Below are 17,449 nucleotides of genomic sequence, written 5' to 3'. Positions count from 1 at the left end.
CGAGGAAAAGCTGAACAGGACCGCCATTGTGACCGAGAATGTGCGTGACAATGGAACGCAGACCCTCGACGCGACAGGCGCGGGAGGGTCAGAGAAATACGTGGAATGCAGGCAGGGTGATGAAGGGTTAGCTCGAAAGAGCAGCACCTGCCTTGAGGCCGCTACGCGGACAATGCAGGAGCCCAGGGGACAATGCCCCTTGTCGAGTCTGAATCACGCGGAAAATGACAAAGGGAAGCAGGGAGAGGTAGGAGAGAGTGAAAGGGTAATTATCGCTGGCGATTCAAACCTGGCTGGGTGCTCAAAAGCAATTGTGGAGAGGGTGAAAGGCGACAAAAGAGTGGTGGTAGGGACATTTCCAGGGCGCACACTGGGTTCTGTGATGGAGCGAGCAAAAGAAAAGCTCGCGGAAAATGCCCACGTGCGCAAACTCGTCATAGTAGCAGGTGGGCTGAATGACGTCCTAAACAGGAAAGGGCCAGGACTAGCCCAGCGCTTGGCGAAGGGGGTGGAGGACTTGTGCGAGCTATCCCCTCCAGTGCAAATCGTGATGTGCACGGTGCCGGAGGTGCCTGTGCGTGACAGTCACGTACAAAGAGCCGTAGTGGCTGCTAATGAGGCAATATGGAAAATGAGCCGAGAGAAGGCTTCGAGGTTGTCGAAGTAAACAGGGAAGTGAGAAGTTGTGGTGGTTTTAAACGATACGGGATCCACTTCAATTACAGGTTAGCACGAGAAGTGGGCTGTCGACTTGGTGGTCGCGCTGTTGCTTTTTTAGCGGGCGCGCGGGCGCTCAGGAGGTCAGAGTAGATAGCAATGAAGAAGGTCCCCTAGGGGAACATCGGAAGAGCATCACCGTCGATAACAGAAAAAGGAGGAAAACAAGAAAAAGAGCTCGCCATGCAATAGGATACATAAACATGCAGGGCGGCAGAAGAAAGAAAAGTGGGCAGAGATTGAGGAGCAGTTAAACAGAGAACAAATAGGTGTGTATGCGGTTACAGAAACGCACCTTAGAGACTCAAAAAAGCCGCCAGTTATTGAGAATTACGTTTGGGAAGGGTGCAACAGAACTAAGTCGGAAAGAAAGGGAGGGGGAGTCGGAACGCTCATCCATCAGGGAGCCAAATGGAAAAGAGTAAATTCACAATGTCAAGAGCATCTTTGGTTATCAGGTACGATGAGTGGGAAAGAAACTTGGCTTGGCGTTACGTATTTGTGGACCAGAAAAAATTGCACAGAGAAGAATAAAGAGTTAGTGAAATGCATAAACACTGATAATAGAGACTTTTAGCGTGTCCGGTATTCGGGCAAGCGCGGGCGGTTTGGCGGTTTAGCGGGGGCGTAAACGTAAGCGGCCAGATTGGTGGCGCCAGCTGGTGGCGCAAAGCTCAACCACACAAACACAGAGCTAATTACTGTATTCTGCTTAGCTGCTGGTGTAAATTTTCGACAGTGGCGTAATCGTGCTCACAATTAAGCCGCTGCCAAAAATTTGCACGAGTAGCGAAGCAGGATATGGTAAGTTACTGCAGTTTTAGCTCTGCGTTTGTCTGGTTGAGCTCTACAGCACCAGGCGGCTTCACCGCTCCGGCCGTCCCGTTTACGCCCCGACCATCCGGTAATCCGCCCAAACCGCCCCCGTTAACCGGAATAGCGTACAAGCTAAAAGTCTCTATTAAGGGTTTCGGGAGTGGTGGTGAAATTGTCCTATTAGGTGACATGAATGCCCGCATACAGGATTTAGATGGCTATACCGACTATAACGGGAAGTCAATGCTGGACCTTTGTGAGCAACATAACCTCGTGATCGTGAATACAAGGCCTAAGTGTGAAGGACAGATCACGTGGGAAGTGGGAAACCGGCAATCGACCATTGATTACTGTCTGATGACAGAAGTAATTCATGATAAGTTGAGAGAAATGGTCATCGATGAGGACGGGTTTAATAGCATAGGGAGTGACCATAAACGCATCATGTTGAATATGGGATATGTAGTTGAAAAAGAGAGCAAGGAGAGCGAAATGGCACATCCAAATTTGAACGCTGAACAAATAGCAAATACAGTCACTAGAGTTGAGGAAGAACTTGGAAAATGGCCAAGAGTGGGAATATGGTGAGCTTCTAAGTGTAATAACGACACAAATGCGGAAAGAGAAACAACATGTTCGTTGGAAAGGAAAAAAGAAACCAAAAAGTTGGCGGAACAAGGAGATACGAGAAGCGATCGCCGAACGACAGAAAGCATCTCGAGAGCACAGGCAGGCAAAGAAGGCGCAGCTGCCACAGGATCAAGTAACCAGTAAATGGGAAATATACCGGGAGAAAAAGTCTATGGTTCAAATACTGGTGCAAGCAAAATTAAAAGGTGAAAGTGAACGTTAGTTGTCAGAAATACGTGAGAAAAAGAAGGCCGCACCTACAATATTTTGGAACCACAAAATTATTACGCAGGAAGTCAACAACAATACAACAACATATCCTAGACGAAGATGAACACAGACTGGAAGGAGAAGCGGCAATAAAAAACATCCGGAAAGCAACAGCCGAATCTTTCCAAGGCAATGACGCTGTTGTACTTGATGAAAAGAGCATGAAAGAGACCCAAGTGGAAAAGGAGTTGGTGCTGAAAAATTTAGACTGGAAGAAAGCGGAAGTGAAAATTCTTAAGCGCACAGCCACAGGGCTAGACGAGGTTCCCGTTAGGCTGATAAATGAACTAGGAGAAAAATGTAAGGAAGCTCTGGTGAAAGCAGTGGAAAAAACTTTAAAATTAAGATATACGAATACCAGACAGTTGGCGACAAAGTAAAATGAATTTAATTTATAAAGGTACGGGGGAGAAAGACAGAATTCACTCGTATAGACCGTTTACCATTACATCGGTAATATACAGGCTAGCAATGCAGGCAATCAAACTAAAGCTTCAAGCATGGGCAGAGAATAATGGCATTTTGGGAGAGCTTCCGAGTGGCTTCAGAATTGGTAGGCGTTTGGATGATAACTTGTTTGTTCTTACTCAGTGTATTGAAATATCAAAAGCAGAAAGCAGACCGTTGTACGTGGCCTTTTTAGACATTACAGGTGCCTACGACAACGTAGACCGCAACATTTTGTGGGATATTCTGGAAGGGGGAGGCTTAGGTTATATTGTCTACAGCTTTTGAGAGAGAGTTACCTAGAAAATACCGTTTGCGTTGAATGGGAAGGGATGAAAAGCGAGGAGAAAGTTCATATCAACAAGGGACTGAGGCAGGGGTGCCCTTTATCCTCGCTGCTGTTTATGATGTACATGGTGAGGATGGAGAGGGCGCTAGATGGAAGTAATATCGGGTTTAATCTCTCATACAAACTGGCGGGTACAGTAATAGAGCAGCGACTCCCAGGTTAATTTTATGCGGACGACATTGTATTGCTAGCTAACATGCAAAGTGATTTGCAACGTCTGGCTAATATCTGTGGACAGGAAGGCAATAATTTAGGTTTGAAATTTAGTGTTAGAAAATCAGGTGTTATGGTATTCAATGAAAACAGTGAACAGACAGTGGAGATACAGGGCCAAGAAATACCTCGGGTAAGAGAATATAAATACCTTGGTATATGGATCGAATATATTTATAACCCTAATAATAACTGTAAATATTCATCTCATCTATGGGATCTAATGCGCGCGCTGTTGCTTTGTCTCTGCGTGTCGTAGTTAAGAGAGCCAATTTAAGGGCGGAGAAGAAGGAAGGAAAGGAAAGCGAAATTGCAGCGACGTGGTTTTAAAGCGCACCCGTGGTAGAGAAACGGAAGGCGATATAAGCGTGCGTGGCCATGATACGCACACGACAAACTGCCGTAAAATATTTAGACGACTTGAGGGAAAGCTTCGTTAACAAACTATAACATGGCAATCAGCGCTCGAATACGGCGAGAGAAATTATTGATACGTGGAAAATTCCCTTGAAATAAATATGGTTTGCGAGACAAATGCTTGTAAGTATTGAACCTCTTAAAAGATGAGGGGGGAAATATGCGCTCACCGAGAGGGCATCGTCCGCGCGAGACCACCACCAGGCACCTTACTTACCTTATATATATATATATATATATATATATATATATATATATATATATATATATATATATATATATATATATATATATATATATATACGGTCAATTATATATGGCCACACATATGCAGGTCATAAATACCAGGTTCTCTAGCCGAGTGGGTTAGTCGTTGCATTTTTCTCCTGGTCTCAGCTTTGGTGTTGTCTGGGTCTAAGAGGTGTCTCAATAGTTTCCAGGTGGTGACGGAGCTTAATTGAACATGCTTTGGGCTTGCCCAGCACTAAACGGCCTACATGGAAACAGAGAGTCATGGGAACCCTCCCTCCATAGCCAGGAAGAGCAAGCCCAAAAACAGGCCATCCGTCAAGCCCAGGCCGCCGCCGGAAGTCAACTGATTCCGGCCGACGTCTAGGGGGGAGGTAGACGGTGATAGGGAGAGCTGCGTCTCACCCGATCACCCATACTCTCTGACGGGTGTAAATAAAGTGCTATCTCTCTCTCTAGCCGAGTGCCATCCGTGCGGTATAACCGAGCTCATGTTGGTTCACCTTGACTGATCAAATAGGGCACCACTGTAGGTGAAATGAGGCGTACAACTCCTGCGGGACCCGCCGTGGTTGCTCAGTGGCTATGGTGTTAGACTGCTGAGCACGAGGTCGCGGGATCGAATCCCGGCCACGGCGGCCGCATTTCGATTGGGGCGAAATGCGAAAACACCCGTGTACTTAGAATTAGGTGCACGTTAAAGAACCCCAGGTGGTCGAAATTTCCGGAGTCCTCCACTACGTCGTGCCTCATAATCAGAAAGTGGTATTGTCACGTAAAACTCCATACTTTAATTTTTTAATTTAACTCCTGCGGGGACGGTAGAGTATCCGCCTCCCGTGCAAGATGAGCGTGGTTGAAATCCCGGTGCCGCGCAATTCTCCACCGGAAAAAAATAAACCGTGTGTTGAGAAAATTGCACAAACAAGCCTGGAGTGCGGCCTGATCCCGGTGACCAGAACCGGTAAGGCACTCTCTCACCAGAGCAGGATTGGCCACCGTGGTGCAGTACTTGGCCACAACCTCCTATATGAATACAACAATCAAACCCCGGCCCTCAATCCCCAGCAGCCGCGAAGCAACTGACCACGGCGGCGGTCAGATCTGTGACGCTGCAGAGGGTGCTAAGAATACCTTGCTCCGGACAGGCCGCCATTGAAATCTGAACCTGGCAACGTTTAACGTTAGAACGTTATCTAGTGAGGCGAGTCTAGCAGTGTTATTGGAGGAACTAGAGGGTAGTAAATGGGATATAATAGGGCTCAGTGAGGTTAGGAGGACAAAAGAAGCATATACAGTGCTAAAAAGCGGGCACGTACTGTGCTACCGGGGCTTAGCGGAGAGACGAGAACTAGGAGTCGGATTCCTGATTAATAAGGAAAAAGCTGCTAATATACAGGAATTCTATAGCATTAACGAGAGGGTGGCAGGTCTTGCTACATGCCCCTACATGCAGTCATGATGACCAGGAAGTCGAAAGCTTTTATGAAGACGTGGAATCGGCGATGGGTAAAGTCAAAACAAAATACACTATACTGATGGGCGACTTCAATGCCAGGGTAGGCAAGAAGCAGGCTGGAGTCAAGTCAGTGGGGGAATATGGCATAGGCTCTAGGAATAGCAGAGTAGAGATATTAGTAGAGTTTGCAGAACAGAATAATATTCGGATAATGAGTACCTTTTTCCGCAAGCGGGTTAGCCGAAAGTGGACGTGGAGGAGCCCAAATGGTGAGACTAGATATGAAATCGACTTCATACTCTGCGCGAACCTTGGCATCATACAAGATGTAGACGTGCTCGGCAAGGTACGCTGCAGTGACCATAGGATGGTAAGAACTCGAATTAGCCTAGACTTGAGGAGGGAACGGAAGAAACTGGTACACAAGAAGCCTATCAATGAGTTAGCGGTAAGATGGAAACTAGAGGAATTCCGGATCAAGCTACTGAACAGATATTCGTCTTTAACTCAGGAAGAGGACCTTAGTGTTGGAGCAATGAACGACAATCTCATGGGCATCATTAAGGAGTGCGCAATAGATGTCGGTGGTAACGCCGTTAGACAGGAAACCAGTAAGCTATCGCAGGAGACGAAAGATCTGATCAAGAAACGCCAATTGATGAAAGCCTCAAACCCTACAGCTAGAACAGAACTGGCAGAACTTTCTAAGCTAATCAACAAGCGTATGACAGCGGACATCAGGAACTATAATATGGGTTGAATTGAACAGGCTCTCAGGAACGGAGGAAGCCTAAAAACAGTGAAGAAGAAACTAGGAATAGGCAAGAATCAGATATGTGCGTTAAGAGACAAAGCCGGCAATATCGTTACTAATATGGATGAGATAGTTCAAGTGGCTGAGGAGTTCTATAGAGATTTATGCAGTACCTGTGGCACCCACGACGATAGTGGAAGAGAATAGCCTAGAGGAGTTCGAAATCCCACAGGTAACGCCAGAAGAAGTAAAGAAAGCCTTAGGAGCTATGCAAAGGGGGAAGGCAGCTGGGGAGGATCAGGTAACAGCAGATTTGCCTAAGGATGGTGGTCAGATTGTTCTAGAGAAACTGGCCACCCTGTATACGCAATGCCTCATAACCTCGAGCGTACCGGAATCTTGGAAGAACGCTAACATAATCCTAATCCATAAGAAAGGGGACGCCAAAGACTTGAAAAATTACAGACCGATCAGCTTACTGTCCATTGCCTTCAAAGTATTTTCTAAGGTAATCGCAAATAGAATCAGGAACACCTTAGACTTCTGTCAACCAAAGGACCAGGCAGGATTCCGTAAAGGCTACTCAACAATAGACCATATTCACACTATCAATCAAGTGATAGAGAACTGTGCAGAATATAACCAACCCTTATATATAGCTTTCATTGATTACGAGAAAGCATTTGATTAAGTCGAAACCTCAGCAGTCATGGAGGCATTACGGAATCAGGGTGTAGATGAGCCATATGTTAAAATACTGGAAGTCATCTATAGCGGCTCCGCAGCCACCGTAGTCCTCTACAAAGAAAGCAACAAAATCCCAATAAAGAAAGTCGTCAGACATGAAGATACGATCTCTCCAATGCTATTCACAGCATGTTTACAGGAGGTATACAGAGACCTGGAATGGGAAGAATTGGGCATAAAAGTTGATGGAGAATACCTTAGCAACTTGCGATTCGCTGATGATATTACCTTGCTTAGTAACTCAGGAGACCGATTGCAGTGCATGCTCACTGACCTGGAGAGGCAAAGCAGAAGGGTTGGTCTGAAAATTAATCTGCAGAAAAGTAAAGTAATGTTTAACAGTCTCAGAAGAGAACCGCAGGTTACGATAGGTAGCGAAGCAATGGAAGTGATAAGGGAATACATCTACTTAGGGCAGGTAGTGACCACGGATCCGGATCATGAGACTGAAATAACCAGAAGAATAAGAATGGGCTGGGGTGCGTTTGGCAGGCATTCTCAAATCATGAACAGCAGGTTGCCACTATCCCTCAAAAGAAAAGTGTATAACAGTTCTGTGTTACCGGTACTCACATATGGGGCAGAAACCTGGAGGCTTACGAAAAGGGTTCTGCTGAAATTGAGGACGACACAACGAGCTATGGAAAGAAGAATGATGGGTGTGACGTTAAGGGATAAGAAAAGAGCAGATTGGGTGAGGCAACAAACGCGGGTAAATGACATCTTAGTTGAAGTCAAGAAAAAGAAATGGGCATGGGCCGGACATGTAATGAGTAGGGAAGATAACCGATGGTCATTAATGGTTACGGACTGGATTACAAGGGAAGGGAAGCGTAGCACGGGGCGGCAGAAAGTTAGGTGGGCGGATGACATTAAGACGTTTGCAGGGACAACATGGCCACAATTAGTACATGACCGGGGTAGTTGGAGAAGTATGGGAGAAGCCTTTGCCCTGCAGTAGGCGTAACTATGATGATGATGATGATGATGATGTGGATGAACGAAGGCAATGGATATATGGAAACACAGGAAAAAACCATAACTGTAAAGGGGAAGAGAAATGCAGCCATAATGAACCACAGAGCGCTATGGGGATACAATAGGTACGAGATCGTCCGAGGTATGTGGAAAGGTGCAATGGTTCCAGGACTTCCTTTTAAAATGCGGTTGTTTGCTATAAATCAGGGGTACAATCAGGACTCGACGGGAACCAAAGGTCAGTGGGTCGCCTCGCATTGGGCGCTCACGGGAAGACTACAAATGAAGCTGTGCAGGGTGATATGGGCTGGACTAGTTTTGAAGTGAGGGAAGCTTGCAGTAAAACTGAGTATGAAGAACGGCTGAGGAATATGAAAGAAAGCAAGTGGGCTGGGAGGGTGTTCAGGTATCTCTACAGGAAAAACATTGATTCACAGTGGAGGAAAAGAACTAGGGAGCTTACCAGCAAGTATGCGGCCTGTAGGGTGGGCAACACAGCAACAAAGAAGGTCAAGCGGGAAGTCAGAGAGGCTGAATTAATCTCATGGGTGGCGGCAATGGAAAAGAAACCTGCCATGAGTAACTATTTAAGTGGAAAAAACGGAATCAGGAAAGAAACCATTTATGATAACTCAAAGGGAAGCTCATTACTTTTCGAAGCGAGATCGAGATGCCTTAGAACACGCACCTATAAAGTGAGTTATAAGAAGGAAGAATAAGCATGTGCTTGCTGCGGTAAAGCTAGGGAAACTACGGAGCATGTTGTATTAGAATGTGAAGACGTCTACCCAGCGGTCGATTTAGGCACCATTGGCCTCCTTGAAACCCTTGGGTTCAGAGGGAGCAGTGGTAAAGCAAACATGTCCGCAATTGACATTAGTAAGAGGCGACTGGAGGATTGGTGGAAGAAAAGTAGGGAAACGATAAAAGACGGAGACGTACAAAAGCACAGTTCGCAATAGGGGATCAGAAAATTTGGGCGTGGTAGTTCAGTGTTTTTTTTTTCCTTTTTTCATTGTTTAACCTAGGTAGGATATTAGGCAGTATGATAGCAAGAGCTTCGTGGCGCACCGCCCCGTTCCAAAAGGGACGCTCATAATATCCATCCATCCATCTATCCACAAAGACAGTTCGCTCAATGCGGAGTTTCAATTCGTCCACTTTGCTCTTTCCTGATGGTGTTTGCCTCTGCACGGGCATTAGACGATGTGTGCGCGCGCGTGCGCCCTGACACTGCGCCACGCACGTCCTTGCCAGTTCTCACTAGACAAGGCTTAAAATTGGCGAAGTAGTCTAAAAACAATAGGCGCTGTTAAAATATATACTATATTGGGAAATATAGAACAAATTGTTGAATTCGTATTTTGGATAATAACGCAGCAAGGACACGGTTCCCAGAACGAAGCAGTGGCAATGGGGCTTTATGTATGACGTCCAGAACATCGAGAAATTGTGGTTGTATGACCGATTGTGTGCAAAACCCGGACATACCGTTTTCGCGGCTTGGGATGAGCGATTATTTTGCAGTGGATGTCCACAAGAGAGATCGCAGTGGGCCACGGAGTCAGACATAGTTCGCTTCACTGTCACCTCTATTTGTATATTGTTTTCGTAGCAGTTTTTCCCACCGAAACGTCGTAACAGTTTCAAGAACATCGAGCGACGATAGCGCGACTTCTCCTCTGTGTGTCAATTACAGGTGAAAACGCGGACGTTACACTCGAACGACAAATCGCGATCTTCAGTCATATAATAATGAAGTTGCACTGATTTAATATTTTTTAGTAGCTAATATGGTAGACGCTGAAATTGTGGAATTGAAGGCAGTGATGAAGTACCCTATCCATTCAAAAGTAGTCCCGACATTATATCTCGAGATGACAGCCTCCAAATTCCTCTGCGAAATGCAATTACGTTCCAACTATCCCGCAGCGCGCAAAGAAGGCTTTTAATATGCCTATAAATATGGAACGGTTTCACAGCCCGTTTTTGGAGTGCTTATCTCTTAACTGGTGCTAAGGGATTTCTAATAAATAAACTTGACCTCTATCTTGCCCGGCTGTTATTCCCCATTTGCCATATATGTGCGTTAATGTAACTCAAAACATGAAGCATTCCGAGTTGGTCAGCTCAGCACCGCCCTTTGTCGACCATAATCCGCATTTCTTCATTTAGTTTCATTTAGTTTTTATTTATTCTATTTAGTATTCATTTATTTTAGTTCCCTGGCTGGTAGGCCGGAAATTCGTGAAAGAGGCCTTGCAAGTACCGATTTACCGCTGCTAACAGTGCTGAGGTATATTTATCCGAATTCTCGCAAGCCTTTACGGCTTAGTCAAATGCGCAATACAGTTTCCTTGATATACCAAGGTAATCGCAACTTAGCCTGACATTTATTTTGAACTCGCACCGCACAAAACTATCTGGCCTCGCGCAATCGAATCTAATTCCGGAACTCTTACGCTAACAACAATCCGCCATACTCTTGAACATTTAAGAATGACAATTAGCGGTAGCATTAGCAGTGGCACGAAGCTTATTGCGACACTTCATTCGTTTCAGCATGAGTTATAGAATGCACGCAATACTACTAATATATCCTGTTGTGCATATATTGTACATTTTGCACCATATTTTCTGTGTCTACGATTCATAATTGAATTATTGTTGCCGATGACCTAACTTTTAACACGTTGTATGGTTCTCTTTAGTGGTGCCTGCCATTTTATAGCCGTCTGCTAGCTGTGTTCTTTCTTGGGCGTAGGCCACAGCTTGGGACTCCGCGTTAACTTCCTTGGATCCTGGAAGTCGTGATTTCTTATGCACTTATCCAAATAAGACAGTATCGCAGAAACAGGGACAGAAAGTGATCACAGTGGTCAAACAAGGGATACGTCAAAACATGAGACAACGTTTGACGACTGTTGACAGTTATATTGCCCGGTGTGCGGATGAAAGACAGGGCGGCTGGTTTCGGCACCTGGCGATATCTTCCTTTCCCGTATTGATTCGCATTTCTTTCCCTAAGTACCAGTAATTCATATATTGCTTTAGTCCAATTCTCACTGTCAGCAAAAAGCTAAATAGAGAAAAGCCTTGATCCTGGAACGCGATAACGTAAACCTATTCCAAATGTTTCTATCCCATTTCTGAAATCAGCCCTCCACGGTTGGTCAAGCATTTTTCGCTGCTGCCCCCCCCCCCCACTTTGCCTGTCTGTCACGCGACGTCAAAAAAAAAAAAGCCACGAAAACTCCCAATATGATGTGACGTGCACACAGTGATTGTCCATGATTAGACGACACAAAATAAAAGCAAGGATTTCCAATTACACATATCTTAAATCTAGCTCATGTTAGTCAAAAGTTGTCGGGCAGCGCCTACTTCGCCTGTTTGTCACGCGACGTCAGCAAAATGCGAAAACTCAACACGTAAAAGCGAAGTGTTCGCATGAAAGCTGTCATTAATACGCCGAACAAAACGTTGCTTTTTTTCGGAATGGCCAAGTACTGCCCCGTTCGGAAAGAGATAGAAGATGTCCTCCTATACCGATCACTCGGACACTGGCCACTCGGAAATGCCGGGGAGCATGATTTTGCGTATAATAAACCTTTTAGCGTGGCAGTATAACGTCGAGCCCTTTCGGCACGTTCACGACATCGCTCTGCCAGCTCTTCTACGCTGAGGATCGATTTTAGGGGTGTTTTTATCTTTCCGTTGCACGCCGCCACGATCTTCGACCCGCCACCGCAAGCTTAGGAAGGAGAAACGAGCCAATCGCAGACGCCGGCACCACCCATCTAATCCTACTAGCTACTTTCACTGCACCAGCTCGGTCCCACGGAGACTCTCTCCGCTGCATGCTCCTCGCTTCTTGTCGGCCAATTAGTTAAGCAAAACATGTCAATAGAGGCAGTGCCATTCGTTTTGAAAACAGACAAAAGTTACCTCCAAAAACGAACACAGCCTTTGATTCGTAGCTTCGAACGGTATGGGTCATCGCCCAATGCTTGCGTCGGCGGTTACATAAGTTTGACGTCAGGAGATTGGAATAAACGCTGATGGAACCCCTTTGACGTTTTAGGTCCCCTGCGTTATGGGCTATCCAAGCCGACTGCTCACAACAGCTAAGCGCTGACATCATTTGACAGCACGTGCACAATTAACATGAACGTTGTAAAAATATAATAATTCGATCCTTATTGCGGCGGGGCTGTCGAGTCTTAATTTAGAGTACGAAGCCCGACTAGCACAAACGACAAGTGCAAATGTTAAGAATGTCAAGGCTGAAAAAAAGAACAGAGCAGTCTAAGGTAACCACTGAGCATTTTTTTTGTCCACATTTCACCTGTCGGTCCCGCGCTGGAACAAGAGCCGCGCTCTCGACCAGCCCGTCGTCAGTGCCACGACGCGCGTAAAGAATTCATTCGCACTCACCACTTCATCACGATCTGCATGAAAGTGTCCTTCGGAGGCCGCTCCAGCTGCAAGGTTACGTGTGCCGCGTAGACGGGGCTCTCGTAGACTGCGACCTCGCAGCGATCGCAGGGCACCACGCGATCCACGGCGCCGGAAAAACCCAGCAGCTGGCGCAGCTGGAGAGCAGTCGGCGGACCCCGGCCGGAATCCAAGCAGAGGATGCGCAGGGGCATCTCCTTGCTGTTCGCCGATTCATCGCACTCCGCAGATTTCGGCATTGTAGGCGCAGGCAGCAGAGGCGGCCTACGCGAGGGCGGCACGCCGGCCGGCAATTTCCCCGCGTCCAGGGACGTCCTGGGCATGCTCGCCCACAATGTCAGCGTCTGAAAGAAAAACGCGCCCGATAACTCAGCGGCTGACCGGAAACCATTGGGCGTCTCTTGCTGCTGAAGGTGGACTAGAAAGACACTGCCAAAGGAAAAAAAAAAAACATTTATGGCACTCGGCGATCGATTTACTCGATCGCCGATAGCGTAACGCGTGCATATTTTCACATATATTCAGGCTAACCGGCGCCCCTTAAATAACGGTAGTGGTCGCGCTGGCTTGGGTGTTTGGTTGTTTGTTAAATCCCAGGTAGCGTTGGTGTGAATAAAATTTACAGGATCATTAGGGAGAGATTGAAAGCCGACCGCTTAGAGATAGTGTAACATAACATATCGCGCCGCAGTTACCTAGCATCATTACTGAAATGTGCTCCTATTCTTGACAACTTCAGAACAATGGAATGTTGAAATTTGCGCGATTACCATTTAAGACGAACAGCACCGGTTACCTATACGGCATGCGAAAGTATGTACGTCTCTAGAGTGACTCATTTTTAAAGCGAAGTTTTTTTTTCAATTCAATTCATTTCAGTTGTCCTTCTTATACAAGAGAGGGAGGAGCATGAACTCTTGCAGAGGTTCTTGCTCCCGTTGACGTTCGGCATGCAGGTACAATTCATATGTCACAAAGTATATGTTCACCTGCATTGTTCGCACATTTGTGGACATGCTTTTTTTTCATACAGCTTGCAGGCTAAAAATCATTCACATCAATTATGCGTCTGGTAAAATTGAAAAAAAAAGTACCAATACATACGTAAAAATCACTTTATTTTTCTGCCAGGATTGCAATGCAGGGAGCATATTTATTTGTAGGAAATGACATGATTCAACAAGAAGAAAAGATGTCCCATGTTTAAAATGGGGCGCATAAAATCGATTTCCGGCTCAGCAATATTTCATAGTGTAGGTCTTGACGTCCGTAATTTGTACGGGTTTCATTGCGCGATGAGTAATGGAGAAAGAGGTGTGCTAACGATGTGAAGACTGTTGCTCTTTACATGTGAGCGGAACCTGTATTGGTATACCTGGCTGGCTCAGAGCAATGCGTGCTTGCCAAACAAGTTTCATGTTGGCACATCTCGAGGCCTACCACGATAGTTTTCAAACATTCGTATTGGCCTTTGTTGGAAAAGTATGAATTTTCCGTGAATTTTTTGCAGTCGTTGCTTCTCAGATTAACCCACAGTAAGTAATGTCAGAGCAAGAAAGGGCGCATACTACATTGCTTTTGTAACAGCGCCAACGAGGCAACGCACCGAAAGACAGCTGTCGACGCCGTCCGCATTTCGCCGCGTTCACGCCGAACGCGCGCGGTGCCCGTTGACAGCCAGCGTCTGTGACGGCGGCTCGGCAAGTTTCGACATCGAAAGAAGGGTTGGACTCACTCGTCGTGTAGCGTCCGAAGCAGCTACCTCTTCCCGCCTCGCAACGTTACTGATAAACAAGTTCCTGTCGTATATCTGCGTTTGTGTTTGCGCAATTGCACCGCGTAAACGCATGCGCGCTACATCTACACTTTCTCTAGCCGTACTGGAACAAGGGCATCAATCCTGCACATAGAACCCACTGCTTTAGTAAGCTCACTGGTTAGCTTATTGAGATGAGTGTGGCAAGAAAGGCTATCTTGGAACCACACCCCCAAGAATCTATGGGCTTTTACTCGTTCTATAAACTTCCTCTGAAATAAAAGAGTTATATTACTAAGAAGTTTCTTGTTTGCCGGTTTACAGGTTGTATACTTCGTGTTACCAACGCTTAACTACAGCTTGTTCATGTGGAACCCAGTCAGCCAATATGTTTAAATACTCATTTATTTATTTCTCGAGGTATTGTATATAGGGAAGGGTTCGCGAAAAAAAGTATTTGTGTGTCGTCAGCGCACACGATTATGCTAGGTGTGGAAGAAATCCTTGATAGGTCGTTTATGTAGAGGTTAAATAACAAAGGACCCAGTATGAAACCCTGCGGGACAACAGCCTTTACTATGAGAAGTGACGACGTGAACTGATTAAATGAAACTATTGATACCTTTCAGTCAAGTACCTTTTCATTAGCTCAAATATCGTTTTACGTATACCACGGTCATAGTTTAGAAAGGAGCATACCATGGCTCACACTATCGTATGCTTTACTCGGGTCCAAGAAGCATATCGTGTATAATTGTTTCTCAAAGGTTCGTAATACTGTGTTTGACATTTAAGAGCGCGTGTTCACACAAGACCTATATTTTTTTTAAAGACTATATTGCGCTTCAGAAATTATAGCATACCTCCTTTCGAAATCTTCTAATCTAGTATTTACTAGAGAGTCAAAAAGCTTTGCAAGAAGCGGCAATATCGATATTAGGGAGTTTTAGAATAGGCGCCCCAAACGTTTTGGGGCCCCAAAGAAATGTCGTCGAAGCCACTGCGTATGCGCAAGACGCAAACTGCGTTTGGGTTTTGCGTTGGGAACGCTATTTCACCGATTTAGCGAGAGCCCAAATAGCGGCCCCAAAAGTTTTGCGTCGGCAGACACGGCGGCACCCATCGAAGCGATGGCTCTAACCTAGCACAAAACTGGGTTCGATTCGTGGTAACGCGTGAAGTTCGCAAGCTAGGAGAAGTGACTGCGGTTATCGCTTTCTCTGAACTAGCGTGTGTTATTAAGATTAACTCATTAGACGCCGCTGATTTTGAATTCGATTGTGGATTTTATGACTCGTAGGCCTAACACGGCTAAGCTTGGCTGGTGAAGGCTAGTAAAGTTGGTTTTCTCAAAACTAAGCGCAACTAACTGTTTGCTGCTTACAGAATAACCTCTAAATTGTAATAAAACGCAAATACACGCACGTCCAAATTATTATTCCTCTCATAAAATGGTATATTTAATTATTTGTAATAGCTTTTCTTTGACGCCGTAGTGGCGCTGTCAGCGCAAGACGCTATCCGCAAACGTAAAACCCTATTCTAAAACTCTTCACTCCTACGTGTCCCAATGCTGACACCCGCAAAGCTCTTTCGGGCCCCAAACTATTGGGGCCCCTATTCTAAAACTCCCTATTGGTCTGAAATTGTTTACAGTACGGTCAGCACTGCCTTTGACAACCGGGCAAACTTTGGCTATTTTAAGTTTGTTTGGGAAAAGTTCCCGATTCAGGCGTTCTATTGTTAATGTGGGCTAGGAAATTCGAAATTATATTTCGGTATTTGTGGAGTCGGACGCGTTCTGATGCGGTCGCAGTGATGAGACAGAGCTACTGCAGGAAGTGCCTTGCCGTCAACGAACTCCTGAGGTCTCTTCTCAGGGCCTTCGAGGATTAACTATTGTTGCCTCCACCATTTCTTTTTTGGCAAATGGAGTCCCCTTCTATAGCCACCTTCCTGAACGGCTAAATAATAAAGCCACGAAAATAAACTCACCGCACTTCAGCACTCAGTTGCCTCTAGAAGCGGCACTGCAGGGAGAAAAGCGAGCGAATAAAGTTATCATGCAATGTACTCGGCTAATTGGACTAGAACCCCGCGAAGTTAACGGAGAGCCTGGGAAGGATGAGGTCAACGCGGGCGCAGGGCCTCGTTCTTCCTGACCAACTTCTCGCTGCCGCATATTGCGCAGGGGGTAACATGGGCCAGCAAAAAAATAGCGAACAGCAAAGAATGGAGGAAGTTCGAAGAACATGAGCGCCTCTCTCAGCCTAGACGCCTTCTTGTTATACCTTCGAACGGCAGGCTGGGTACCACGAAATCTAGGCCTAGTGCTATCGCCCTACCATGCGCACTGCTGCTGCGCAGATGCGGGCTCGAAATACAATTGCTTGCCACGGGCGACGCGCCTCAGACAGTGCGCACAGAGCGCCGGCAGGTCTCACCGCGTGAGAAATTTAGCGGTCAAGCGAGAAATCCTCGCTCAGAAAATGCTTGTGCCTAGCGGCGTATCGCAAAGAACACTCACCCTAGTTAGGCGCCCAACAATCGCCGCAGAAATCGAACGTCACCTCCGTCAACAGTCAGGCGCGCGTCCTGTAGTTGAAATTGGCGATGGGCCCTCAAGTAGCTGTCGACGCACCGGCTGCGCACGAGAATCGAACGTTCTAAATGGCTTCAGTCTCCGGCGTTCCTTTTTCTGCGGGCTGGCTCGAGGGCGCGCGAGCGCGAGACACGAGCTGCGTCGTCTTCTTTCTCGTCAGCAAGCGTGGGATGAGATGACCAGACCGATGTACCAAATGAAGAAAACATATATGCAACATTTATTAGGTAAACTGTCCTTACAAAAATGCTTCCTTACTTTCTCTAGCGAGAGAGAGAGAGAAACTTTTATTGACAAACGATTTACGTGCAGTGGTTGGAGACCCTTTAGTCCAAAGCCCCGCTGGCCTCGGCCGCCCCCTTGACCTGTCTTATGAAGGACTGTTGTACCGCCAGGTCTGAGCTGGTTAGCTGTGCCTCCCATTGCACCATTGTGTGGTGTGTTTTATCAAACGGGTGTGATTCACAATCCCAAGTAATGTGTTGTAGTGTTGATATGCCTCCGCACCACGGGCAGTCGGGCCTGTAGCGAGTGGGGAACATGGCATTCTGTAATTTAAGGTGGGAGCATACCCCAGTCTGAATTTT

The 17,449-nt window shown here is 46.3% G+C and overlaps 1 protein-coding gene across 1 annotated transcript in view; it reads right to left on the bottom strand.

Moving 5' to 3' along the window:
* Positions 1 to 16,964, bottom strand: part of LOC135913486 (uncharacterized) — a 175,327-nt gene extending 158,363 nt beyond the window's left edge. Inside the window, exons 1-2 of the mRNA XM_065446053.1 lie at positions 16,788 to 16,964; positions 12,484 to 12,848 (exon numbers count right to left, since the gene is read on the bottom strand). Coding sequence (XP_065302125.1) covers positions 12,484 to 12,827 — 344 coding nt within the window. The 5' untranslated portion in view covers positions 12,828 to 12,848; positions 16,788 to 16,964. The remainder of the gene's footprint in view (positions 1 to 12,483; positions 12,849 to 16,787) is intronic.
* Between the last annotated feature and the right edge of the window lie 485 nt (positions 16,965 to 17,449).

The sequence above is a fragment of the Dermacentor albipictus genome, unplaced genomic scaffold, assembly GCF_038994185.2.
Source record: "Dermacentor albipictus isolate Rhodes 1998 colony unplaced genomic scaffold, USDA_Dalb.pri_finalv2 scaffold_14, whole genome shotgun sequence".
In the NCBI taxonomy this organism is placed as follows: domain Eukaryota; kingdom Metazoa; phylum Arthropoda; class Arachnida; order Ixodida; family Ixodidae; genus Dermacentor; species Dermacentor albipictus.
The sequence above is the reverse complement of the archived record's forward strand: the minus strand, read 5'-3'. Positions and strand labels throughout refer to the sequence as shown.